The sequence below is a fragment of the Chionomys nivalis genome, chromosome 7, assembly GCF_950005125.1.
Source record: "Chionomys nivalis chromosome 7, mChiNiv1.1, whole genome shotgun sequence".
NCBI lineage: Eukaryota > Metazoa > Chordata > Mammalia > Rodentia > Cricetidae > Chionomys > Chionomys nivalis.
In genome coordinates this window covers 5237898-5265256 of record NC_080092.1, presented here as the reverse complement: position 1 = coordinate 5265256, position 27359 = coordinate 5237898, and the positions used below count along the sequence as shown (strand labels likewise).

The 27359-nt window shown below is 42.8% G+C and overlaps 1 protein-coding gene across 1 annotated transcript in view; it reads right to left on the bottom strand.

The window, feature by feature from the left end:
- Grin2a (glutamate ionotropic receptor NMDA type subunit 2A) overlaps positions 1 to 27359 on the bottom strand; it is a 421718-nt gene that overhangs the window by 34564 nt on the left and 359795 nt on the right. Inside the window, exon 12 of the mRNA XM_057773629.1 lies at positions 14138 to 14325. Within this exon, the coding sequence (XP_057629612.1) occupies positions 14138 to 14325 (188 nt within the window). The remainder of the gene's footprint in view (positions 1 to 14137; positions 14326 to 27359) is intronic.

The window sequence follows — 27359 nt, the reverse complement described above, 5'->3', positions numbered from 1 at the left end:
CTGAAAGTACTGTTTCTGAATCAATAGTTTGCCGAGGGTACAGCTTTAGGATCATAGGACAGTCAAAGGAGAGAGAGAGAGAGAGAGAGAGAGAGAGAGAGAGAGAGAGAGATGGGGAGGGAGGAAGGGAGGAAGGATGGACAGAAGGAAGGAAGGAAGGAAGGAAGGAAGGAAGGAAGGAAGGAAGGAAGGAAGAAAGGAAGGAAGGAAGGAAGGAAGGAAAGAAAGAAAAAAGAATGAAAGAAAGAAAGGTAGATAGGCAGACAGAATCAAAGATGTTGTTCATATGTAAGTGAATTTATGTACATGCAAACATTATCCATATTGACCATGAACAATAAAAAGATCTATGAGAAAATGGGCTCAGTCAACCTTCCATCTATCAATAGTGACTTTGGGTGACAATTCTTGGGTGGCTTCTGATGAAACCACATCAACACATGTCAGGAATCTGACCATTCATGGCATCTCTCAAAATCTGCTGTAGACTTCAGTCAATCAATGGATCATTCTCCGCCTGAATGTGGAGCTTCAGGTATGCCTATATTATTTTTAACAACATTATTATAGCCAATAAAGGTAAGAAAAGTCTTTGATAACAGTAAAGATTCCCATGCCTATTTTGATCCTTTTTGAATGAGGAAGCGCAGCATGAAAGACAGCTGCTTCCATTCATGCCCTACCCTCAGCCTCCTATATTCTTTATTATGGTTGCTATGGAGCTGATGCTTAGAGATCCTATGACATCATTCCCTGTGTTTTCACCACCATCTGGATCTCAGTGTAAATCAATGGGGATCCTCAAGAGGAGGAGGATGGAGAAAACACGAGGCCAAGATGTGACATCATGGATACCAGTTGACTGACCTGTTGTACTTGCCAATCAGAGAAGATGTCTCCAAATGTTAAAAGCTGTTATTCCAAATAATGACTCTCAAGTATCAGGTATTTGAGCCAACATAAAGAAAAATCAACCTGGACAAGCCTTAAAATTCATTATTCCCTTTCCTGAGTAGCTGGGATTACAGCCTACATTTCCAGGTCCAGCTCCAAAGCATCTAAGTTAAGGCAATGGAACAGGAATGTTTAATCATCATTGTATTTCACCACTGAGCTCCAGAGCTGCTGTTATTCTTCATTGAATGAATAACTAGAAGGAAGAATGAATGAATGAATGAATGAATGAATGAACAAGGGGGTAAGTAAAAATTGGGGCTTTGCCAGTGGGGCACCTAGTCCTTGCCAACTTGGTTAGGAATTTTGTGATTTACACAGTTCAGCCTAAACGGTGACCCCAGCCTTTGAAGCCACGATTTGACTGAAACACATTTAGTGAGCAATGATAACATTCTAGAATGCCGGGGATTATGCATTGCTGAGGGTCTCTGTGGGAAACAAGAAATTCCGGCAACCAAAATGGGCCTTTGCGAAGCTGGGAGAGGCAGCCAGATCTGCACGCCTCTATCAGGCCGAGCATCCGACTTCTCTTAATTGCATTCTGTCCTTGTTGCATTCATTCTCATCTCTTGCTTCTGAGTCCTGAGTTTTCCCAAAATTGCTAGGTTTGAATGATCTCAAAAATTAGACTGGGTCTATTTCCAGGGTGCCAGGGCCTGAGGCATAGATAAGTCTTCTTTACCATGGAAAAATAGAACGAAAGCACAGGCCCTTTCTCATTCTCGACCTCTGCTGCTAAGTTAGCATCTGTGACACATGCCACTCCACCATGCAAGAAGAAAGTGCAGTCAGCCTGGGCTTTAACCGATCTGTATTCAAATTATGCTTTCAGCCATATCCAGGCAAAACGTGAGTGGCCTGTGAGGGTTAAAGCAGCCACACATCACAGCTAAAGCAGAGACCCCAAGAACCTTTCACACAGTCACCGCCCTCAGATCTGCTGGTAGAAGCCCTATGGTTTGGAACACCTTTAACCTGCTTGTTACTCTGTTGTGAGAACTCAACAAACCAATGCTTATGAGACTTAGATGATTTTGTGTACACAGTAATCCCTCTGTGACCGGCAGTGTCTGCGAATAGGCACCAGAGACTAAGGCTCTTGGGTTTTCTTTACCTTCTCACCCTCCAGTCCCTACTCCACCCCTGCTTTGACAAATCTCTTTAAATAGGTTGAGGCTGTGGGCCACTCAGCTAGCTGCTGAGTCATCTGGAGGCATGGAGACCCATGTCAGAAAGGACTGCTGGCAGGAGAAGCCAGAGACACAGATCACATCTCACAGGCAAGAGCCAGACCAGGGTTAGGAATGGTTCTGAGGCTCCATTTTCACCTCCAACACAGCTGATTGCTCATCTGGACAAACCCATTCTGCACTACGGATACCCGAGCTAAAAGCCATATGAAGTAGTCACTCAGCAAATCTTTCTACTGTCCCTGCTCCCCTGCTGCTCCCTTTCTTTCTTCTGGTCCTTTCCATCTCCTTCTGTTTCCATTGCTTTTCTCTGGTGTTCTCTTTTGCTCCCAACCCCTCCCCTCTTTTTCTCTTTTTTGCTTTCTATTTCCCCATTATGGACCTGTGCTCTCTTCTCTTCCCCCACCTGTCTGGCCCTTCTTTCTCCTCTTTCTGCCGCCCCCCTTAACAGAACCGGTTGTTCTCTAGTTTCTGACCTTCTTTTCCTGTGCTCTCTGCTACATTACTTAAGTATGGAGAAGCGGTTATTGGATTCTAGGCACATCCTCAGCCTCCACGCATCACACCATCCTTCCTTTGCACATATCTCCTTAAATGGGCTGAGGCTTTAGACAATCCAGACCAGGGGTCATTAAACTTATTTGGAGTTTCCACTGAAGCTGCTCAGTCTTGCTCTTGTAGTGTGAAGAATACTACAGCTAATACCTGGTGCACAGGTGTAGTATTGGCACCCAATAGCACTTCATTACCAATAGGCAATGGAAGGACTTGGCCATGGGCATTTCCTAACCTGGGCAAGCCCAGAGGAGCACAAGTTTCAGTCGTATGTTCCCAATTTCCAGTTACTTGGAAGGACCATGAGTTCTGACTTACATGATTGCTAGTTATGGAGGAACACTCAGATCTCTGTCTAAAGTTAGAGAATTTGGAAAATAAGGCTTGGTTGATACAATATATGAAACGCATGCATATGTGCACACACAGAAATTATGAGGGAAACATTCACGCATTTTTATTCTTAGCGATTGCAGGGATGAATTTGGCAGAAAACACAGTGAGAGTTCGACCCAGTTTAGTAAAAGTCTGTCTAAAATGAAACTGCACATATCATCTGATGATGCCATAGCCGTGAGCAAAACCATGCGCCAGAACAGAGATCAAGGGTAGGCTACAGCAGCTCAATCTCATAGACCCTTCCTTGGGACAGAGACTGAGGAGAATTGTTGTGGGAGGTTGTGGGAGATTTGCATGGAACCTGTGAAGTGAGATGAACAGAACTGATTTATGAAAATGAAAAAGGAAGGGGGAGGAGCTAGAGAAGGTAAGCGCATGTGTATGCTTGAGGACTTGATATGGGCCTGCCTGTCGCTCCATTGGTGACGCCTTGCCTGAGAAGAGCCAGCAGAGCTTTCTGTTCACTCGCCCTCCTATCTGTTCACACTATGCTGTGGGAAGGAAGGGGCTGGAAGCAGCATGGTTCTTTATACTGGTGGTTTCTTGATCCTAATTGGGCTGCTGGCCGCTCCAAACTTCGATGCCAACTGTGCCCCTTACCCCTTGCTCTCGTCACAGACACCAGTCTTCCTCCAAAGTAACAAGGCAAAGGGGTCACCACATGGCTTCTTTCCCCTCTGTTTTGTTTGACACATGTTTGGGCTAGGAGGCAGGAAACCATGGTTTTAGTCTAAACTTTGCCCTCCCATACAACCGTAGGCAAGGCCATACCTTGTCTTTCTTGGCTTTAGAGCCCCAGGTGTGAGACGACTGTCAACAACTGATAAGCCTCTTCAGTCATAAAAGCCAGGGAATGCACAATTATCAAGATAATTGTGTTGGGAAGATGAAATAAACCAGGGATATTTGACATTATTGTGCACAGATAACACAGTGGAGAAATGCCCCTGCCTCACAGTCAATGCAGGGGTTCCAGAGGACTGGGACAGTGGACCGTGGCTCACTGATTACCTCCCACATCTCTTTCCTTACAAGCACTTGTGATTTGAACATAAGATGTTCATGAGCTCAGGTGCTTGAAACTTGGTTCCTGACTGGTGGTCCCACTGTGGGTGGCTGCAGGTCCTCCAAGGGGCGGGGCCTAGGTGCCAGAATTAGGCAGTTTGCACTTGTTTGAACATTTATTCTTTAAACAATTCTGATTTAAAAATGAGGAAATTGGGACTAAGACAAATTAATTTGCTCAACATTGACCACATGGCTTGGAGGGTTTCAGCCAAGCTCGGCTTCAGCCTTTAATTTGCTCTGCTTCCGGGGACAGTCAGAGAAGCTGCCACACATCCTCACTGCTATCAGGCTTTCCCTGCCACAGTGGTCTGTCTCCTCTCAAGCCAAAACACATCTGTCTTCCCCGAAGTTACCTGTTGTCAGGTATTGGTCATAGGGACTATGAATAATATGAGCATCCAATTTCCTTCCTTGAAAAAGAAAAGACATTGATTAGAGGAGATTTCTGGTGGATCAAACAAGCCCTACAAACATATCTTATACCATCTCACTGAATGGGTCTAGTGAGCGAGCACCTGATGCGCAGAGGCCATCTGTGAGTTTAGGGGAAGAAAGGGAAGCACAACACACATGAACATAAATGTTGTCCACCCTCAAGGGATTCAGAACCAGGTCTCTCATGGGGCCGGAGAACATGAAGAGGTCCTAAAGAAGAACACATAAAGTATGTGCCAGGCAATGAACTAGTCTTTCTGAGATTACCCTGTGTGTGTGTGTGTGTGCGCGCGTGCGCGCACATACATGCCACAAGAGCCACTGATCCTGCTATGTCTATCCTCTCCCCCAGTACTTGGGTTACTGTAAGTATGGCTTCACCCAGCCATCTGTGTGGGGGTGGGGGGTGGGGATGTGGAGATTATAGCCAGGTCCTCGAGCTTGCACAACAAGCGTTCCTGCCACTATGCCACCTCTCTAGCCACTACTTCTGAAAATGCAGGCACAAACTGCACTCTATGCTGCTCTGGCTGTATCCATGGATTTAGTAAACTGTTCTTATTTATCCTGGGTAAAGGAACTCAAAATTGTCCTTTTAAACATCAGTGCTGACTCGTTGAATTAGTTTATACTTGTTTAACTTTTAACCTTTAAAGGACTCGAATTTAAGGATGAGGAAACCGGCACTCAGGTTCCAGGGCTCGGAAATTGCAGAGCCTTCACCATTTCTCTTCTGCTTTGCTTGCACTGCTGAGTCCCACGGGGTGCTGTGAGCTCAGCGCTCAACAAGTTGAAAGGAGAGGTACCTGCCTTTAAGGGAGTCTTTCTGGGGAGCAGAAGGCTGAAGGATGGGACTGCATTCAAATCTATAAGCAGGGTCAGACGAGAGTAAAAGGAACTCCATTTTTCAAGGAGGCAGCATCAAAGAGTCTATGCTGGCCTAAAAATCTAAATGGCATTATTTCAGATGCGTCGGGAGCAATAGGTAGGGATGGAGGATATACAGGGGCTGCCGCCTTTGCCCATGTGTCCAAATCTTTCTAAGCCAGCCGAGGCAACAGCCTAGAAAGACCTCTGTGTTATTCCTCAGAGTGGAGGCATGTGTGGTCATTACCAGTCACACCGCAGGGTGTCCAGCTCCACCCAAGGAAATTAAGCTTCGAAGTTGGATCGGGGCAGTGTCGAAGATATTAGCAGCTCATCCAGTGGCCCAGAGCAACTTATGAAAGTCCTAATTAGCTACAAAAAGAACATCTCCAGTTACAGGAACACTCTGCACTCCAGCTGGCAGCAGGGAGTCCCTAACTGTCAAATGCACCCCACCATGTCCTTCAAAGGAAGACTAGCTGACAAACACGGAATGAGGGTGTCAACAGCGAACCACTTGGAGCAGTGGTTCTCAACCTGTGGGTCACGGCCCCTCTGGGGATCACATATCAGATAAACTGCTTATCAGATATTTACATTATGATTCATAACAGTAAAATTACAGTTATGAAACAAAAATTTTATAGTTGGGGTCAGCACAGCATGAGGAGCTGTATTTAAAGGGTGGCAGCATTGGGAAGGCTGAGAACCTTCTGTTCAACCTGCTCCCCTTTACTGTGTCCTTACTTATTTCAGAATTTCTGAGCACCAATATGATGGCTTACCCAAAACTCTAGGACAGAATTTCGGTAGAACCTTACAGCAATTACTCATTTAAATTACTAATACAGAACATAGCTGTGGTCCCCTCAATTCATGTACAATTTTAAAACAATTTCCCAAAGCTGCCAAATAAAAGTGTGGGGTGTTTAGTGCACCCATCTAATTGAAAAAATATATATACACAGACATATATATACACATATATTTCATATGACAACTATCATACATGCTTAAATGACAAGGATCATTCATTAAGCCTGGGAGAGTTCCAGAAAATTTCATTAATTTGGTCACAACTTTCATATGTTATTGTTTGTGTGTGCGTGTATTTGCATGTTGACACCTGTGTGGGTTCATGCATGCATGCACGTTTGTGGGTATGAGTACGAAGGTAAGAGTTCAACCTTAGTGTTCTTCGGTTGCCATCCACATTGTATTTTGTAACTGAGACCCAAAGATCTCCAATTAGGCTAGGGTGGCTTATCAATGAGTTGCAGGGTCTGCATCTCAACCCCGCAGCACTGGGCTCACAAGCTCATGCCACCATGATTGGCTTTTTACATGGACACTAGGGATTCAATTCAAACCCTTATGCCTGCTCACTGTAGACTTTATTGACTAAGCCATTCCCCAGACCTCATTTATACAAATACATAAACAACAGAAATGCATCATATCTTCTAAGTATTTCCCATAAAATTTTATTTTATGTACCTATTACGATAGATTATGCCATAGAAATAATGCATAAAACCTATGATGATATATTAATGTGATTATTTGTATTTTTATTTTCATTTATTCGGTGGGCCTAATGTGTACTGGAGATGAGTAACACATTTCTGAGTTTAAGTGGAAATCCACAAGTCTAAAAATAGAGTAAAATGCAAACAAGTATAAATAAACATTAAATGTTTCCAGAAGAAATAAAATAGTTAGCTGAGGTGACCTGGCTGCTGTGGCCAGGATGTTTTATTTCTATTTATATGGATGTGTGTCTCCATGTGAATGTGTGCTTATGTGCGGCAGCAGCAGCCAGAAGAAGGCAATCAGAGTAATCTGTCCGGGAGTTCCAGGTGGTTGTGAGCTGCAGAACGTGACTGCTGGGAACTGAACTCTGGTCCTCTGCTTGAGCAGCATTTCCACTGAGCCATCTCTCTAGCTTGGTCAAGATGTTTTACAGAAGTGGTTCTCGACCTTTCTAATAGTGCAAAATTTTAATATAGTTCCTTGTGTTGTGCTGACCCCAACCATAAAATTATTTCATTGCTACTTCACAACTGGAACTTTGCTGCTGCTGTGAATCTTAATACAAATACCTGTTTTCTGGTGTCCTTTGTGAGTTGTGACCCACAGGTCAAGAATCATTGTTTCAAGTGAAATAAGTTCATAATGGTGCAAATAAACTTGGTTGAGTTTTTCCATCTATAATAATCTACACAAGGTGTTGGCCATAGCCTCACTGCTTGGGAGATGATTAAAAATGCTGAATCGCAGGCATTAATCCAATGAAATCTTTACTCTAAACAAGACTCCTGGGTGATTATTTTGAAATCTGAGTCTTGCCTTCTTATACTGCAAATGCATAGATAAGATGCACCCCAGACGGTCTATAGTGTTATCAGAGTATATATGATGTGCTTGGCATGAAGATGAGAGACATCCACTAGGGCCTTGAATAACAGCTCTGTCCCATGTTCTGAGTACCATTTGCTTACAATGATATACACTCTCGTGCCCTTGATGCCTGCTTTCTCTTTGATTTTCTTGGAAACATAACCCATGATCTTGCACCCCCACTGTACTACACCCAAAGCCCTTGGTTTCTTTCTTCTTGCCTCCACATCCTCAGGGCTGGGATTGTAGGAGTGTTTCATTGTGTATGGCCTCTCAATGTCTTTTTTACTGGCCTTGTATACCAGAGAGCTTTGACCTCTATAATATTCCCTGTCCTTCCAAATCTCAGAATCATGATGAAAATCACAAAACTCATGAGCCATGTAAGTCCCTTGCTCACCTCCACTTTGAAGCCAGTAAGGCCATTCTTACTGTGACAGGCTGAGTGAGCTTCTGTGCTCAGTTATGTCATCTTTCAGGTGCCAGGGGAATATGGAGTGCCCCAGAAATTTACTAGCTGCTTGGTCAGTACAGCTCCAAGACTCCTATGAACTCTGTTCTGTGCTTTTCTTTGTCTAAAATCTCACTACTCCGTGTTTCTTCATGACTTAATCTTCCCATTCATTCTCATTCAGATCTAGTGTTCCATAGGTGTTTGGTGAATCTCTTCTCTAGCCAATATATTCAATAAAAGTGCATATGTGTATATAGTCTACATATTTTAATACATGTTTTTAGATGAATTATTGTAAATATGTTTCTATTTTAAATGTATACATTATCAACCACCTGTGAGTGCTGTGAAGAAAAGAAGAAAGACCCTTGTCTTGGATCAGCAGTAATATTCCTCAATAGATGTTCAGTATTGATCGTGATGGGATCAAAAGGCACTTAGGAACTTTTTGACCTAGGAACTAAAGATCCTATGGCATATCCCACTGACCCAAAGGGACATGGACAGACAAGAGAAAGGAGGCAAGGACTTGCTGGAGTCCTGTGCATCTCTAGACATAGATTAGTTGCTTTCTTCCTAGAGAGGTGACTGGTAGATTTTACATAAGAGATCAGCCTATAACCAAACACTTCACTCAGAGGTTATATTTACACAGCCCATTAGTAATTTTTTTTAATACTTTTGACACTCATTAGACTCATAATCGTCCACTGGAGCTACTCTCTAACAAGAGATAAACACTCCATTCTAAAGGATGAATAATAATTAGGTACTGCTTGGCACTGTGCTCTTTACAGGTCTAATTTTAGAGCATAATTAATCCTGCTGAAACTGCATAAGATAAGTGAAATATTTATGCAGCTGTGTTAATTCATGTATTTACTCCTAGAGAGACATTCAGAATTGGACATGGCTTTCCGGGAAGATTATCTTAAGATGCCCCCTGGAGCAACATCATGTTCTCTCCCATGGCTTTGCTTCCAGATGGCCTCTTAAGATGAAACTGAAAAGACACATTTCCCAACCCCAGCAGTGTGACTGGGAAAGCAATGATCCAAGACATAAACTATCTCTAAGAACTCAATGCTCTATATGTGAGCATCTCAAGCCAGGACATAAACTATCTATAAGAACCCAATTCTCTATATGTGAGCATTTCAAGCCAGACACAAACTATCTAAGAACCCAATGCTCTCTCTATAAGAACCCAATGCTCTATATGTGAGCATCTCAAGCCAGGACATAAACTATCTATAAGAACGCCATGCTCTACATGTGAGCATCTCGAGCCAGGGCATAAACTATCTATAAGAACCCCATGCTCTACATGTGAACATCTCAAGCCAGGACATAAACTATCATCTCTAAGAACCCCATGCTCTACATGTGAGCATCTTGAGCCAGGGCATAAACTATCTATAAAAACACAATGCCCGCCAGGTGGTGGTGGTGCATGCCTTTAATCCCAGTACTCAGGAAGCAGAGGCAGGTGGATCTCTGTGAGTTCAAGGCCAACCTGGTCTACAAGAGTTGGTTACAGGTCAGCTAGGACTATTACACAGAAAACCCCTGTCTCAGAAAAACCATGAATAAAAGAACAAAGAATCCACAATGCTCTATATATGAACATCTCGAGCAAAGATATAAACTATTAAAACCTAATACTCTATATGAAAGCATCTAGAGCCAGGAAATAAACTGTAAGAACTCAGTGCTTGCGAGCATCTCAAGCCAAGACAAAAACTAACTATAAGAACCCGGTGCTCTGTGTGTAAGCATCTAGAGCCAGGACATAAATTATAAGAACTCATTGCTCTATTTGTAAGCATCTTGAAATGCTGCAAGGAAGATGATTCCTTGTTCAGTACCACCAGGTTGTTTCTGGGATGTAACCTAACTGTATTATTGCTAATATGTCACTGACTGAGCTGCACTTAATATAAACATCATACATGGATGGATGGTGATGCTGGATGAGGGAAAAGATGCCAAGGAGAAAGATGGTGATGATTATGGTAGTAGAAATGAAGGTGATAAACATGGCGATTATAGTGATGCCAATGGTGATGGTGATTATGGGAACCAATGGTCCCATGATGCTGGTGTTTCTGATACTAATTCTGGGGATAGATGATGGTGGCAATGGCAATGATGATGGAGATGTGGGGATGATAATTATTTGGAGGCTCATGATGTTGATGGTAGCAATGTGGTAATAATAATGAGGGTGAAAGTGTTGGTGATCACGCTGCAGGTGCTGATGTAATTAGAATTATGACAGTGGTGATAGTGATGATGATGATGACGATAGTGTTGATATTGGTAGTGAAGATGGTGGTGGAGTAATGGTGGTGATATTGTAGTGATAATGATGCCAACATTGGTGGATGATGATGTCAGTGGTGGTAGTGATGATGACAATGCTAAAGAAGAATATTTTGGTTAAACTGACTGTGATGATTATATTATGAAAAGAATGGTGATGAATATAATGACAATAGAGAGGATGGAGATGACAGCTTTTATTTAAAGCAGGTTCTGTGTTAAGCTAGGATCTTTATTGTAGCCCCCATTCCATTTTCCCATCTTATCATGTAAATATATCTGTACTGATACACAAATGAGTAACTGGGGATAAGAGGTAATTTTACAGAAGTATTTGTAAGAAGAGAAATCACAGATTTAGTTCAGATATGCACTGAATCACTTCTTCCTGGGGTGCCTATTAACATCGAGGGTTCAATCAATCAACTTTGTCAGACATTTTAGAAAAATAAAAAGGATGGGATTTTTGCTTAACTGGGTGCTTTCTAGATTAAATTCCCTGAAGTAGAGCTATCACCACTTACAGACAAAGGAAGTCACGAGCCCCATGAACTTCAGCTTCTGCCTTTGTGCAGTAGGAATAAGCGGTTGTTCTGAGATAAACTAAAAGAATACCCGTATGATCAAGCATGCTGACTGGCAAACCCTGCTCTCTACAGATGCCAGCAGTTTCACAGCAGATGCTACAGGAGAGACAATGGCCAACAGGGACAGGTTAAAGTTCCATCATTTGACAGACACACATCGCATTCAAGCATTTCCTGTCAAATGAAATATACCTGACACCTAGCACTCATCCATGCATGTCTTTATACACTCAAGCCTTCATTGGTCAATTGCCTGTTACATTCAGGATTCTGTGGGGATGAGGTCAGCCTGTGAAGAGGAATGGAAAAATTATCACCAAAGCTCCAGGGTCATCACAGTGTCATGCCCTTTGATCTTTCTCTTCCCATAAAGAAACATATGTCCAATATGTTGGGTTTGGGGTTTGCCATCTTCCTTGTTTTGGATATGAGAATATTAAAAGACAATCACAGAACCAAGCAGAACCAGCACATGTCCATACACATCAAAGTGTTTCATTTGGGAAGAAAATACCTTCTTCAGGGTGACTAGTAACAGCCTGTCTGAAGCCCATAACCAACATGCATGCGGCAGAGGTCACACACTTGACTCATTGACTTGATCTCCATCAAACTCATCCAACCCTGAATCTGGGCTTGTCCACTCCATTTGCACCCCTATCAGAAGAGTAAAGGCGTCTTGCTGTGTGTCTCTGGGATTTCACAGCAATAGCGGACCAACACAGCCACAAATCACAGTTACACACATAGAACATGACCAGTGATCCGAGGAAGAAGCAAATGCCCTATAGGGAATCCTGAGAACCAGATGGCCTTATTTGAGAGGTAAATATAAAACACATTTAGAATGTTTGATGACGGTAAAAATTAAGGATTTAATTCTGTGAGCTGTGAAAGAAGGAAAGCTACAAAGAATTAGAAACTTCATTCGAACCCACACTAACACGTGCATAAACCTTTGCTCATTTCAATTTCATGTTTGACTATCATGGTTGCTGTATTTTATCCTCTCGGCTATATAGAGCATGGCACAGTCTGTAATGTATCTGACTATAGCCTCCTTCCATTTTTGAGTGGGGCTCCTAACCCACACTCTGAGCTTTTGTGTCTCACACTGAGGGAGTACCAGCCTGTGCTTTAAGCCTGCATTCTACTTCCTGTCCTTGCATCAGCCACCCAGACAAAAACTATGGCGCAGAGGGCCGGCCATTCAAAGCCATCTCATCATGCTAAGAGAAGTGGTAAGATCACCAGCTGCTGTGGTAGATGTGAAATGTACACACCAAGTTCACGTATATCAACCCTGGGGCCCCATCTGGTAACACTGTTTGGGGAGGTTGTGAATCTTCTAGACGGTGGAACTTTGCTGCAGGAAGTCACTAGAGCACTCTATGTCCTGGTCCCTCTCTGCGTCCTGTGTGTAGAGCAATGTGCCCAGCCTCCCAATTCTGCTGCCATGACGGGCCCTAAGCTGCTTATTGTCTGATGTTTGATCACAATAGTGAAAAAAGTCATGAAGACAGCAGACACGGCAGAGAAGGGCAGGCCGGAGGAAATACAGTGTAGGCCCAGGTAGAACACTGGGCAGTGTGGATGAAAACTGTCCCAATCACATTAGGCTGTAAACCGTGAGAGGAGAGACTGCATTGAGTTTGCATGTTAAGCAGAAGAAGAAGGAATGCTTTTGGAAACCATGAGGGCCTTCCTTTTCTAGAGACTTCCTTTTTTTATTCCTTCAAAAGAGATTGAGAACCACCACGTTAGTGGAGCCTGACTAGCTCACAATCACTGTTCATTGGTCCAGAGAAGTCTTCCTTTAATCCAAAACCTATGAAGAATGCCTCCCTACTCTGGCATGTAGGGAACAGACATCAGGACTCAGAGAGTGTGCTGGTTAATTCTGCTAACTAGACTCCGTCTAGAATCACCTGAGAAGAGGGTTTCAGCTGAAGAATCATCTTGATCAGTTGTTCTGTGGGCATGCCTGTGTGGGGTTTTCCTGACTGTTAGATAAGGTTGGAGGACTCACCCAAGAACGTGAGTAGTACTATTTCATGAATACAGCTCTGAGCTCTGCAAAGTGGAGAAAACTGGCTTAGCATACGCAACCAGCAAGCCAGAATGGAATGTCCTCTCTCTGCTCTTTGATGTAACCGGCTCCTTGAGCTCCTGCTTGGTTCCCCCAGTGATGCACTGTAATGTGGAATAGTGAGTCAAATAAGCCTTATTCTCCTTTATATTGCTTTTGGTCATGGTGCTTCATCCCAGCAACAGAAATGGAGCTGGAATGTTATGGTTTGGCTCTTAAATGCCCTAGCCCCCAAAGTCTTCCCTTGAATGTTTGGGTCCTTATGCAGCTGTTTTCTGAGACAGGCATTCTGGGAAGTGTTTGATCCTAACAATAGCTCATCAACCCATTTACGGATCCATACGTTAATGGAGTACTGGGAGATGATGGGAAACTTGGGACAGGATGCCTGTTGGAAGAACTGGGTCACAGGAGACATGCCCCTTGAGAGCTGCACACTGGCCTACCCGCTTGCACAGCTCGACCAGCATAGGCTCAGCAGCTTTCCTCACAGCACACCATTCCACCACAGGCCTACAAGCGTCTGGACCATAGAGGGAAACCTCAGAAATCACAAGACAAAGTAATCTTTTTCTCCTTTATGTTGCTTATTCTAGGTATTTTGTCGTAGCAATGAAAAACTGACTCATGCCACAGTTGGGTTCTGTAATGCTGTGTAGCAATGGTCCTAAACCTAGCCTAAGTTTGGGATCACAAAAATCTGCATTCTGTAGCACAAGGAGACTGGCTTGGGTATTTGAAGGGATTTGCTGACATTCTTCATTCTGAGCCTTACCTTGTCAAGTACAAGGTTCTGCAGGGTCTTACTTACCATCACCAACAAACTGCAGCAGAGCCAGGTCAATCTGCCTCTTCCAGGGTGAGCCCTTCTGGAGGGCAATTCCGTAGCCCGTGGTGGCAAAGATGTACCCGCTCCCAATGGTCACCAGCTTACAGCCTTCATCCCTCCCAGCCTTATAATTCAAGACGGCTGCGTCATAGATGAAAGCGTCCAACTTCCTGAAATGACAAGACACCAGGGAGTCATAGGGTGGCTAGTGCTATCTCAAGGCCCTGCTCTCCCAGCCAACACCAGCACCTCATGCAGTGGAGGGGGTGACTCATGGTTGCTCCAGTCCCTTGTCATAAAAGGATCTATTTTTAATGAGGACATAAAAGCAAGAACCTTCCCTTTTAACTTACAAGAGGCAGCTAAATTAAGACACGAAGAATCCATATACCCAAGTGAGTAAACAAGCAGGTTTTCTGTTTGCTAAGTGTTTGTCCTTAGCACCTCCCAGCAGTGGGGAAATGGTGGTCTGTTTAAAAGGTTTGCCTCAGAACACCAGAAACCTCCAAGGGGCAGTAGAACTAGGTGGAGGCATGCAAGCAGTGAGGAGGAATTAATCAGGAATGAGGCCTTGGATTTAAAGACTAGCACAAACACATTTGCTGTTTATGTTACAAAATCATTACACGGTAACATTTAAACACTCAAGTCATATAGAAATTTATTTAAATGATTAAAATTATATAAGCAATTAAATAAGTAAGGTATAAAACTCTATAAGCCATAATCTGTTAACTATGAGGTGACCTCTATCAGCACATTGATGGGTAGTCTTCTGAGGTTTGTACATGTATACACACACACACACACACACACACGTGCAGAGAATAGGAAACCTTTTTGTGCAAAGACAAGATGAATAGTTGAGGTTTTGTGAACCATATAATCTTGGGTGAAATGTAATTTTGCTGTGGTGGGGTGTTGAGGCCCCTAAAACAGCAATTTCCACCTCACTAGCAGAGGTAGCACAGACTTGCCAATACCCCAATACCAAACTCTGAACCTTTATAACTTTAGGGCAGCAAATTTCTGTTGTTTAAGTCTGTAGTTCAGGCTACTTCCTTGGGGTAACCCAAGAAACCACAGAGTTCCCAAACAATCGGGTAGCACAGCATGAACAAGCTCAGTTCTATTCCACTGGAAATTCTTTACAGGGCCTGACTGTCCATCCACTGTAGTTTACCGCCCTTATTACATCCCCCCAAATGGATTGTACCAAGCTACATCACAGAGTGCTCTCTTTTCTCATTTCACACCTGCAAGCATATCTCCACATCAATAAAAACAGTGTTTTCTTCTGATAAGTTCACTTTCATTGCAAAAACTGAGAAGACAATCATCACTTCAAAAGTCCTGTGTGACACCTCCACACTCACCATTTCCCAATGACAAGTATCAGGGCATCTTATGAATGACGTGGATGAACCCAATAATTACCTAGAACCATATTAGTGAGTATACTCTTAATTTCAAAAATCTGACATTATCTGAAAGGGCCAAAACTGCTACCCTGGAGTGGAGGAATGGATGTTTCCACTCTAAAACAAGTAGGAAAACAACATCAGAGATTTTTCAGCTTCTGCCACGGTTTCCACCTCATTGTCTTTCTCTCTCTAACGAGGAAACATAAAACATTCGAGCAAAGAAAAATAAAAGTGGCAGTAGAAAATGTAGCGGTCTGCACTCTGTCAGAGGCAGCTGCCAGAGGCTCCCAGTGGGAACACAGCTCCTCGCCAGCTTTGGAGGTGTGTTCATCATTTCCGTTTTCCCTGCTTCCATTACGGTGTTTGTAATGATTACAGGTGAGGCAATGCTAAGGGGCCTATCTAACTTATAGAAAGACTCTAAAACTTTTATCCCAAACACTAGGTATTAATCTCTGGTCATACTCAAAAGAGATCAGAGCATCCAATCATCATCATCATCATCAGCAGCAGCAGCAGCAGCAGCAGCAGCAGCAGCAGCAGCAGCAGCAGCAGAAAGAAGCTGGGTATGGCCAGTGGTACAGGCAAACCAGAGCTGCCTATAGAAGCAGGCACAGCCTTTCTGAAACGTCAGCTACATGGGAATGGTGGGGACAGTGGGTGGAGAGCTAGAAAAGACATGAGGTCGCAGGAACTCCCTGCAGTGGTGGCTTCTTGTACAACTCTTGCATAAGACTAGCCTGTCAGCATTCCATCACAGGGGGATGGGGATTTATATTCCTCAGTAATGTAGTCACTGGTCAAGTAAATGTTCATTTACTCAACGCATGTTCATGCAAGCAACCCTTAATCAAACGCAGTGGGTCACAGGAAAAGGCATGGAAATAGGAGGAACTTGCTGAAAGGAAGAATGGAGTTCAGGAGAGGAGAGGGAAGGGACTAACGAAGGATAATGAAGGAAATAATTAATTAAAGACTGTATATATGTATATACACATATATGATTATATATATATGAAAAAAGAAAATGTTTAATGCCATTCATAGTGTAGTGCCAGAGCACTGGATAGGTAGATAAAAGATATGTGAGTTCTAGACTGGGCTTGGATGAAGGCGTGGCCTCAGGGTGCATAGACATATTTGAGTCCTAGGCTGGAACTCGATGAAGGCATAGCCTTGGGAAAGCCACTTCTTTCTTTTGGATAGTGGGCATCTCAGCTGTAAGGTGAGGGGGTCATGGTGTTCTCCTGAGATTCTGGGACATCCTAGGATTCTCTGAGCTGAGTGTCACCTCCCGTGACTCTCAAAGGGAAGTCTGATATGGGATACCGTGTCTGTGGTGTTTCTCCTCTTTATGAAGCTGAGGTACTTGCAATGTCAACACTTCACATACCACAGTTGCCATGGAGATACTGAGAATCTTGGTTTTATAAAGACTTTCTAAGTCTCAGAAAACTCCCTCAATTCCTCAAGAAATAACCATAAACACACATCTACAGACTTACATATATACAGAACAGTCCAGCCATCAGACAATCTATTGCTATCCCTGGCATCTGGCATCTCATCCTACCCTCACTCCCCTCTAATACACCATTGGGATGGAAATCAAAAGATAAGCCTGGCAAACATGCAAGAGTTGTTCAACAGCAGCTTCAGTTGCTATTGTCAGGACTGGGCACAGAAATATACAAATTGGTTCCATATTTTATGACACATGTTCTGCTGAGCAACAGCCAGACGAAGAGATAGGAAAATAGCAGGAAGATTCATGGCAGGGATATGGTTGGTCCTGACAAAAGCAGGTACACACTGGATGGCTGGAGGGGCCAAAGGAACATGTCCTCAGGGCTGCAGCCACAGGAAGCCACAGATGGAGCCTGTTCTTCCTGGTCCACTCTGATCCTGGGGCCACAGCCCAGCCGTGCTAACACAAGCAGTGCTCACATTAGAAACTGGGGCTGCAGGAAGTAGACCTGTGTGTGTGTCTCCCTCTGTGTCTCTGTCTCTGTCTCTCTCTCTCTGTCACACACACACACAGGTGCTCCCAGATCACTGGGGTCTAGACACAAATGAACACAGACATCTGCATGTTCAAAACAATATTCTTGGTCCCAGAGAGATGGTTCAATGGGTAAGAACACTTTCTGTACTAACATAAAGACCCAAGTTTAAATCCTCTGTAGCACATAAAAAGCCAGGTATGTCTACACATGTATACCTATAACCCCAGCACTGTGGAGGAAAGAGACAAAAGGGTCACTGAGGACTGTTGACTGCCAATTAGCTCCAGGCTCAGAGGAGACCCTGTCTCAATGAAATAAGACGGAGAGTAATAAAGCAGGACACACAAATGTCCTTCTCTGATTACTGCACATGCATGTACACACACACGCACATGCAAACACCACACACATACACCATACACAGACACCACACACTCTTGTATACTGCAAATAAGAGCAAACCCAGGGTCACCGTTTGCACGCAGCACTTGGAATGCGTCAGTCCCCTTGAGACATCACAATTACCCAGGAGACAGATGACATCATTCTCTTCTATTTTGTCTACAAGCATAGAAGCTTCAGGAAAGCTAAGACAATCTTGGGTGCAACCGTGGTATTCCATATTTTGCACTACAGCACTCCCGGGAAGAGCGCTGTTTGTGGGAGCTCTGTGCAGCAATGCAAATGTCCTGCTCTGGGGTCTTCTGTGGGGGGTGGGGAGGGATGGCCTTCAAACTGCACTTAATGCACCCAGCCAGGGAACTGAGTTTTCAACTTCATTGAACTGCACTGATTCAGATATTTATAAAATGGCTCAATGTGGCTGAGGGCCGCAGGAATAGACAATATCCAACAGACATCCTGTCATAGGCAAGGAGAAGGCTGGGTAGCCAGACTCTGGGCTTTCCTCTTTGCTCACACTCCAAAAGTTTTACTTGTTTTCTGTTTCCAATCAGAAATAGTACTGTCGTTAAAAGAAAAAGCCTTACATTGCCACTGTGAGAGAAAACGATCTTTGTAAGCTGGAGGCTTTGGGCGCTGCACCTGTATTTCTGAGACTCGGGTTTTGTTTTGTTGTGCGTTGGGTTGGTTTTTTTCTCTTTGAAAAAAGGAGCTGACGGTATCTGCCCTCAGAGGGCTGTTGGGAACAAAGTGATGTTATGTAAGTAAAGCCCGTGCAATGGCCGGCTTATAGCAAATGCTTAAAATGCATAAATGCACTCAGCTAAATTCAGTTTATGGCGAAAGGCCCCACAAATTTTATGCACCCTTTATAATAAGTCCATTTCCAAATACTTTGCCTAAGTTGTCTTCTTTTCTCTATTCCCATTAATTATGTTTTTACTCATGTAGAAACAGATACTTTTTTTGAAAGACTACAACAGCCAAGTCTCTCGGTGCGCAAGGATGAGCGAATTCTCCTGTTGGGTGTGTGCTAGTTGTCTGACTGGAAAGCTGAGGCAGTGATTGGAAACTGGGCTGGAGGTCATCACCCAACTTCTAAGCGTCCAAAGCTGGATTGGGTTTAGGAGAATGCCAAGGCCACAGAGCCCTTACAACTTAATGACTAGGAGGGTACAGTTCTTTGGACTACTCAGGAAATTCAGATTAGGATTTAACACTGTAAACCAAGCCAGATACAAAAGAAAAAGCAGGGATGGGGCAAAGCAGTAAGAGTTTAAAGACATCTGGTGCGTGATTCAGCTTCCATCTGTTCCCCAGCAGACACTCAGCATGCAGGTCTGGAGATACCTGCGTGGAACACTCTTCCTGGATTTAATCTATCCCAATTGCTTGGGTAGCTATTTGCTGATGGACACAAACTCTTTTTAGAAACAAAGGGTGATGAAGAAAATGAGAGCCCACAAAGGTCTGAGGATTTCAGCTCTGACTGCAGGAGACAAGAGTAATGGATCTGGGTAATTGGCAGTGCTGAGATCGGACGAGAACAGAGCCAAGGCCAGTCCCGGAGGCCTCCATCCTTCAGAACTAACCACCCACGTGAAAGCACAGGCCTCTCAGGGAAGGGAACCCGGCTTCTTGTGTTCTCTGCCTCTTCAAAAGGAAATCATCCCCTCACCTCTCTAGCTGAGTGTTTCTCCCACTGCATGGTGGCGGCTCAAAGGTCAGGGTCTGCCTGGGGTGGGGACAGAGTCCTGCCTGACACCTGCCTGGAGTGGGGACAGTGTCCTATCTGTCACCATAAGGCCAACACTGCCTGTTTTGAGAAGATCCACCCCTTCTGTGGCATATGAATTGACACTCTTGCTTCTCAACATAGAGGCTGAAACCCCCAAAAAAACCCCTACACACACACACACACAAACATACGTGCACAGACACACACACACACAAACACACACACACACCAGACATCACAGAATCTGTGTAGGTGCCATCACTCTCTCTATTAACAGCAGTCCTCAGAGAACACAAATGATTAAAAATGATGGTAATCTCCTGAAGAAGAGGGGGAACCAGACCTGGTTTACATTGGCAAGGAAGTCAAGTAAGGAGGGACTCTCACAGCGGCCTGAGCTATTTGAGCCTGCTGACCTCCTGCTGGAAATTTGACAGCTCTGGAGAGTTCTACAGCCTTCACAGGTATGTAGATCTGACCTCATCATGTCAGTGGGTCCAATATGCTCATATCTATACAATGCCGCTCTTGGCCCCAGACTATTCGTTAGAGAATCTGATTCCCCATACTCCAGTGAAGACTGCACCTCATCATTGAAGCATGGGTCCTTTCTGGGAACGGGATTTGTGTTGCCAGGCAGCCTGATATTTCCTAATCAAAAGCTTCCGGTTTTAGCTCATCATCTTATGCATGTTTTCAGATGCTCTCTGGGGGTCTCAGCACATTTAAAGGCTAATTATATAGTTAAAGTTAATTATTCATTCATTAACATTCAAGAAGCCTTTAACAAGACAGTGACTTGTTCTGATGAATTAATAAAAATAGAGTGTGTGTGTGTGTGTGTGTTTGGAGGACTAGTCTCAAGTGTTATGAAAACAGAAACATCTCTTTGATGAAAACCAAATGCATTTTTTTTAGGTCATGTCAAAGTTTTGCTAGAGAAGTGAAGAGAATAGCACTTCAGGGCTGGGGCGATGACTCAGTGGGTGAAACACTTGTTATGCAAGCACAAGGACCTGAGTTCAAATGGTAGAATCCACGTGAAACAGCAACACAGTACCCACTGCTGCAATTCTAGCTTTCTGACGCTGAGATGGTGGGCAGACACAGAAAAATCTCTAGATGCTCATGAGTCAGAGATCCTGGTGTATGTGGTGACACACACACACACACACACACCACCACCACCACCACCACCATCACCACCACCACCTTAGGCAACCAACCACAGTCTTCGTAACACAGCTCTGGCAATGGACCTCTCTGAGCCTTGGTCTTCCCATCTGTAAGATGGGTAATGCTGGATGTTGGATAGGTAAAATGGGAAGAAAGGTGTTTTGTAATCACAGATCCTGATGAAACTTGGGGGACTGGAAAGGTTAATTTTGTATAAGAAGAGACAAGTGCATGGGCCATAAGCCAACACCAGACACAGGGTTGTTGGCAGAGGGCACTTGTGGTTCCAGAAGGTAGTACTGAGTCTTGACCTTTGCATGTGTTTACTAGGAATGAGACAGTCAACCTATAGCACCCTCAACCAGGCTGGTCTACAACTAGCTTTAAGAAAGTAACTTAGGCTCAATTTCTCCAAACAATTTTTAAACATTTATTTATCTACCTATTTCTTTACTTAACTATTTTCTATCTATTTATTCATTTATTTATTGTGTGGTGTGTATGTGTGTACACATGTGTGCATCTGAGCATTGTGATAAAATAATAGGAATGAGTTAATTTGAGATGTAAGAGTTAATTAATAAGAAGCCTGAGTTAATAGGCTGAGCAGTATTTTAATTAATACAGTTTCTGTGTGATTATCTCAGATCTGGGAAGCCAGGAACGAACAGCCAGCCTCTGCCTACAAAATGACACCCAATGAACAAATGTTTGGGGCTGATGTCTGCCATGCACTTTGGGTCCTGATGCTTGTGTGCCCACTTGGGGTCAGGAGGAAAGTACTGAGACCATGTCTGCAGCTCAGCACTCTCCACCTGGCACATAGTAGGACTGGGTCTGCTAGGAGTGCACAGGCAGGAGAGCATGGTGGACTCCCACCACCATACACAGAGATATTTCCAGGCTATGCAGTGTGCTGCATGACAGAATTAGCTTTTACTCTGATAAAAAAGATTAATATGCTGCACAGTGCTACCCAGAGTTGAGGTAGTGAGGATGGCTTCCAGTAACAGTCTCAGAGGCATTGAACAGATGCCCACCATGTTGAACTGAGAGGAGCCAAAAGCAAAGCAGACTTAATCCTAGCCATGGCACTTAGCTTTTTAAGAAACACTCTTAACTACAGATACACACAATAAAGACAAATTCAGATGGAAAAAACCTCTAAATGGGTCACAGTGTTGAATAAATATACGTAGGCTTGGGAGAGAGAAGAAAAGAGTAAAGAGACAGTAAAAGTAATATAAAAGAGTTCAGATAGTCATAGATTAAAGGAGTAAAGATAATAAAATATTAAACTTGTAGAAAAAGTAATAGAGTAAGAAAAATAAGCCATGTAAAGATGGAAAATACACAGAGAGTCTGGATTATATATATATTATTGTGTTTTCTTTGAATTTTTTGACTGTGAAGGAGCTATGTACAGAGAGACATTTCATTATATGGGCTTGGTGTAGGAGGTCCTTCTGTCTTTGTGTTGCTTTCATTGGTTAATAAAGAGACTGCTTTGGGCCTGTTGATAGGGCAGAATTTAGGTAGGCAGGAAAAACTAAATGGCATGCTGAGAGAAAGAAGACAGAGTCTGGGAGAGATGCCATGGAGTTGCCAGAGTCAGATGCTGGGAATTTTACCCATTAAGCCACTGCCACATGGCAATACACAGATTAATAGAAATGGGTTAAATTAAGATGTAAGAATTAGCCAATAAGAAACTAGAGCTAATGAGCCAAGCAGTGATTTAATTAATAGAGTTTCTGTGTGGTTATTTTTGGGCTAAGCTAACTGGGTGGCTGAGATGAACAAGTGGCCCTCTTTGCAACATAGGCTTCTAAGTTAAGCAAACATAAAAGTATCTTGACTTCAAAATTTGAGTCTAAGAATATGTTGCTTTGGAAAAGAGGTTCTGCTTTTGCTTCCACAGTGCATGAGAACCTGTAGATTCCTTCCAGACTAATGTGGTTTGATGGATCAAGACCCCCTAAAAGGTCTCCACAAACCCCAAAATTACTTCACCCAACAAAAAGCAGAAAGCAGTTTGGAAAGAACTACACCCAAATTCCCAAATACTGTTTATAAATGTTTGTTTTCATTTAAAGGGAGATATGCTATAGAGATGAATACTTTGCATTGGTATGGATCTTGGTCTATTGATAAAAATTTAAGGTCAATTTTGTTATATGCATATTTCTGCTCTTGATTAAGGTATTGTGTTTGCACAGCTCATTTAAAAATGTAATGCATAATTAAGAAATACAGATTAATAGTTATCTAAAATAGTCAAGCTTATAGCCATGTTAGTTAGGTTTTCTAGATGTACAGAGATATATTTCAGATGGATAGTTATTCTTCAAATTTTTCAAAGACTAACAGAATATGGCACTTAAAATGTTTAAGAACTTAGGACTTTTTATGACAATGAGACACATCTGCTCCTGGCAGCACCAATCTACTTCAAGAGGATGATGGGCATCAAAGAGGCTCCTTATGAAGTCTGTTAGCTATTTAGGTAAGAAACTGCTCTTGCCTGGACTGCTTGATGGTGCACTGTACAAACTGAACATGCTGAACTCACAGAAAAATGACTGCTGAAGTTGCCTAAAGAAGGTGAGACAGTCCTTCAGGATTCCTACTTTATGAAAGAGTCTGCCAGATATTCTGCAGGACACAGAAGAAAGTGACTGATAAACTGCCAATATAGGCAGAACTGTCTTCGAAATTTCCTGCTTCATAGAAAAGTCTGCCAGATACTATGGGCCTGTAGGCTGAAGATGGATGCTCCAACATATAGAAGAACTTTGGGTGACTGTCCAGGCAGCGAGATGTCTCTGTCAATTTCAGAGTTTTGGAAGTTGTTTATAATGCACTTTTTGTTTACTTAGGTAATATTATATTCTTCTGGAGTCTTTGATGGAGTTGAAGAATAGATAGTTATAATTATAGTTTTCCTTAGTTATGATAAATGATAAAGTAGATATAAATATTGTAACTGGAATTCTTGGTTGGTAACTGTTTTGTTTTATATAATTTTACTATGTTAAAGTTAAAACCTTCCTTTTAATTAGACAGAAAAGGGAGGTGATGTAGGATTCCCCTCCGTATAATATGAATATGTCTTATTGCCATTGGTTAATAAAGAAGCTACTTTTGGCCAATGGCTTAACAGAATATAGCCAGGCTGAAAGACATATATAGAGAAAGTAGGCGGAGTTGAGGAGATGCCATGTAGCCGCCAAAGGAGACAGATGATAGAATTTTACCGCTAAACCATGAACCTCGTGGTAAAATGTAAAATAATGAAAATGGGTTAATTTAAGATATAAGAGCTAGCTAGAAATACACATAAGATATTGGTTAAACAGTATTGCAATTAATATGGTTTGTGTGATTATTTCGGGTCTGGGAGGCCGGGAATGAATGAGCAGCCTCCAACCACACCTATTAATTTGTTTAACTATTTATCTATTTATTTATTGTGTGTGTCTGTGTACACATATCAGTATACCTGTGTGTGTGTCTTAAAACCCATACAAAAAATCAAACTACAATTTTCAGGAGTGGGTTCTCTCCAACATGTGGGTTCCAGGGATGAAAACCAGGCAGGTGCCATTACCCACTGAACCATCTTGTAGTTTCTAGGCATACACTTTAAAAATTATGTGTATATTTGTGTGTGTGTGTGTGTGTGTGTGTGTGTGTGTGTGTGTACATGTGTATGTGGGTGCCTGTTGAAGACAGAATAAGTCTTTGGATCTGGAATTGGAGTTACCGACAATTATGAACCACTTAACAATGGGTGATAAGAACAGCCATTCTGTCCTCTAGAAGATTATCAAGCATGCTTAATCATCATGTTATCTCTCTAGCTCCAGGCTCACATTTTTTTACTCTGAGTTGTGAATGCAAATATTAAAGTCAGAATTATGCTGACATTGATTTAATTTATAGTAAATTCTATTAAGCTGATTTACCTCATAGATCACTATCTTGCAGAGCATAGTTACATTGTCCCTTCCCCCTTTTTTATTTTGGAAACTGTTTTCACTAGAGTCAATTCTTTGTAAATTTTATGAAGATTTGATTCATTGATCAATTTTGGAGCACAACAAATTCAACTAACTTATGATTTTTGCCACTTGAGATTTTTCTTTTGTAGTTATTTCTACCAAGTCAAATTCTCTTGAGTCCGAATTGTGCAGAAATACAAAATTAGCAAAGAAGATTCCAGTCATCTATGGATTTTTAATCAATAGCAAATTTCATCCTGTGTGCTCTTAGCTACTGTCAGCTTAATTTGAGTTTATTATTCCTACCAAGTACATGCACTGTGATCGGAAACAAAGACTCATGGTTAATATTTATTGTCTCTGTGAAGATTCTGAGAAAATTTGTAAGACAAGCAAGAGTGGTAGAGAAGTGAGGAGGATTTGAGAGAGGAGGAACAGATGCCAAGAAAAACAAGAAGAAAGGGATGAGGCACAAGGAAGAGAAAACCAGGAAAGGAGGCAGAAAGAGAAAGAAAACTTCAAGCACCCAGAGGGTTAAAGCGCAGTAGAGACAGACAGAAAAGAGGGAGAAGAGAAAAATAGTGGGAGTGAAGTTACAAGGTAACTGTGCCCCTGGCCCCAGCTTCAGACTCAGGAAAGGACAGAAATGATAGAAAATCTCTGCTTTCATTCTATTGAATTTACTCTGGACCCAAACTGATTGCATTCAAATGGGAGCGATGTCATATGATAGAATTTTTCACAGAAGGAAACTGAAGGCCAGAGTTCTACATTTAAGAAGATGTACCGGGACAGTAATTCCAGATCCACACACTGCGGACCACTCCAAGTGCCTGTACTGAGCCAGGGTTGGGCTTCCCATGTGCAGGGGACTCAGGGTTGGTGGCAAGCTGTGGGAGACTGACCAGTCTGTGTCTGTCAAAGTCTTGATTTCCCCATCTTACTGGAAGGGTTTCTTGATCCTTCTTGTGTGTTTATAGCAGGGTGAGGTAACAGCTATAACCCCTCCTATGGAGGATGACACACTATTCAAATGCCATTCTTTCTCCTTCACCACATTGTGACGAAGAAGCACCATTCCTGCTGGAAGGTCATTCTCATACAGAGCTCCCTGTTATACTTCTCGGGGACTGAAATTAGAGCTTGGCATTCTGATTCCAAGAAACATTTTCCTTGTTCAGACTTTCCTAAAATGGCCATTTCCTGCTGGACACCATGTTCTTTGCCTGAATATTCCAATAATTTCCACTCACATTCCCATGGAGGGCTCACGCTAAATAGCAGCTCTCTTTAGAAAAAGAAAAACCTTTTAGTTGTATTTACTTTATCTTATGTGTTTGCCTGTGTGTGCCTGGCATCCAGGGAGGTCAGAAGAGGGTATCAATCTCCCAGGACTGGAGATACGCTTATGAGCCATCATGTGGGTGCTAGGAACTGAACCCAGGTCCTCTCCAAGAATTGCAAGTGCTCTTAATTGCTGAGCCATCTCTCCAGCTCCTGAATAGCAAAAAGATATGTTTGCTTTAATGTGAGTGCATGCATACATGTCTGTGTACTATGTGAATTCCAGGTGGTTGTGAAGGCCAAGACAGGATGTCAGATGCCCTGGAATTGGAGTTACAGGGACTGGGAGCTACCATTTGGATGCTGAAACCAAACCATGTCCCCTGCAAAAGCAACAAAGCTCTTGTTGACCCATCTCCCCAGCACCCCAACAGCATTTTATCAGTGGGGAAGGTTGATTAACTTGTATAAGACGTCCCAGCTGAGTTATAGCAGAGAACACATTTGAGTCTAGGATGCTAAGTCCCAGACACCCCGTCACAATGTAGAAGTGATGGGATATGGAGACTTTGTCAGGTCCCAAGACAGAAACACAAGGAATAGGTACATCCAGAAAACATAAAGAAATAATCTAAATATGGCACATTCTAGAACGTGTGGAATTCAGTGCCAATAGCTTCCCTAAGTCAAAGTATCCAATTCTCCAAGGAATTACAGGTCATGAGATCTCACAGCTCTCATGGGGATCTCAAGAATAGGTTCAGAGAGGTCACTTAATATGAAAAGGCACAGAGTGAATACGTCAACTAGATCCAGGGTGTGAAACTGAGTCTTTCTCACTCCTAAGTCCACAATCTACCATGAAGCCACTCCGAAAAAAGGCAAATTAACATTTAATCAGTTGACCATAGAAAACTTGAAGTATCAAGAAAGTGTCAAAGCCCGGCAGTGGCGGCGCACGCCTTTAATTCCAGCACTCGGGAGGCAGCGGCAGGCGGATCTCTGTGAGTTCGAGACCAGCCTGGTCTACAAGAGCTAGCTCCAGGACAGGTTCCAAAGCCACAGAGAAACCCTGTCTCGAAAACCCAAAAAAAAAAAAAAAAGTGTCAATATTTTGACTGAGGAATTCTATTTACAACTTGCAGAAGGGAAATAAGGATTTATGAAGAT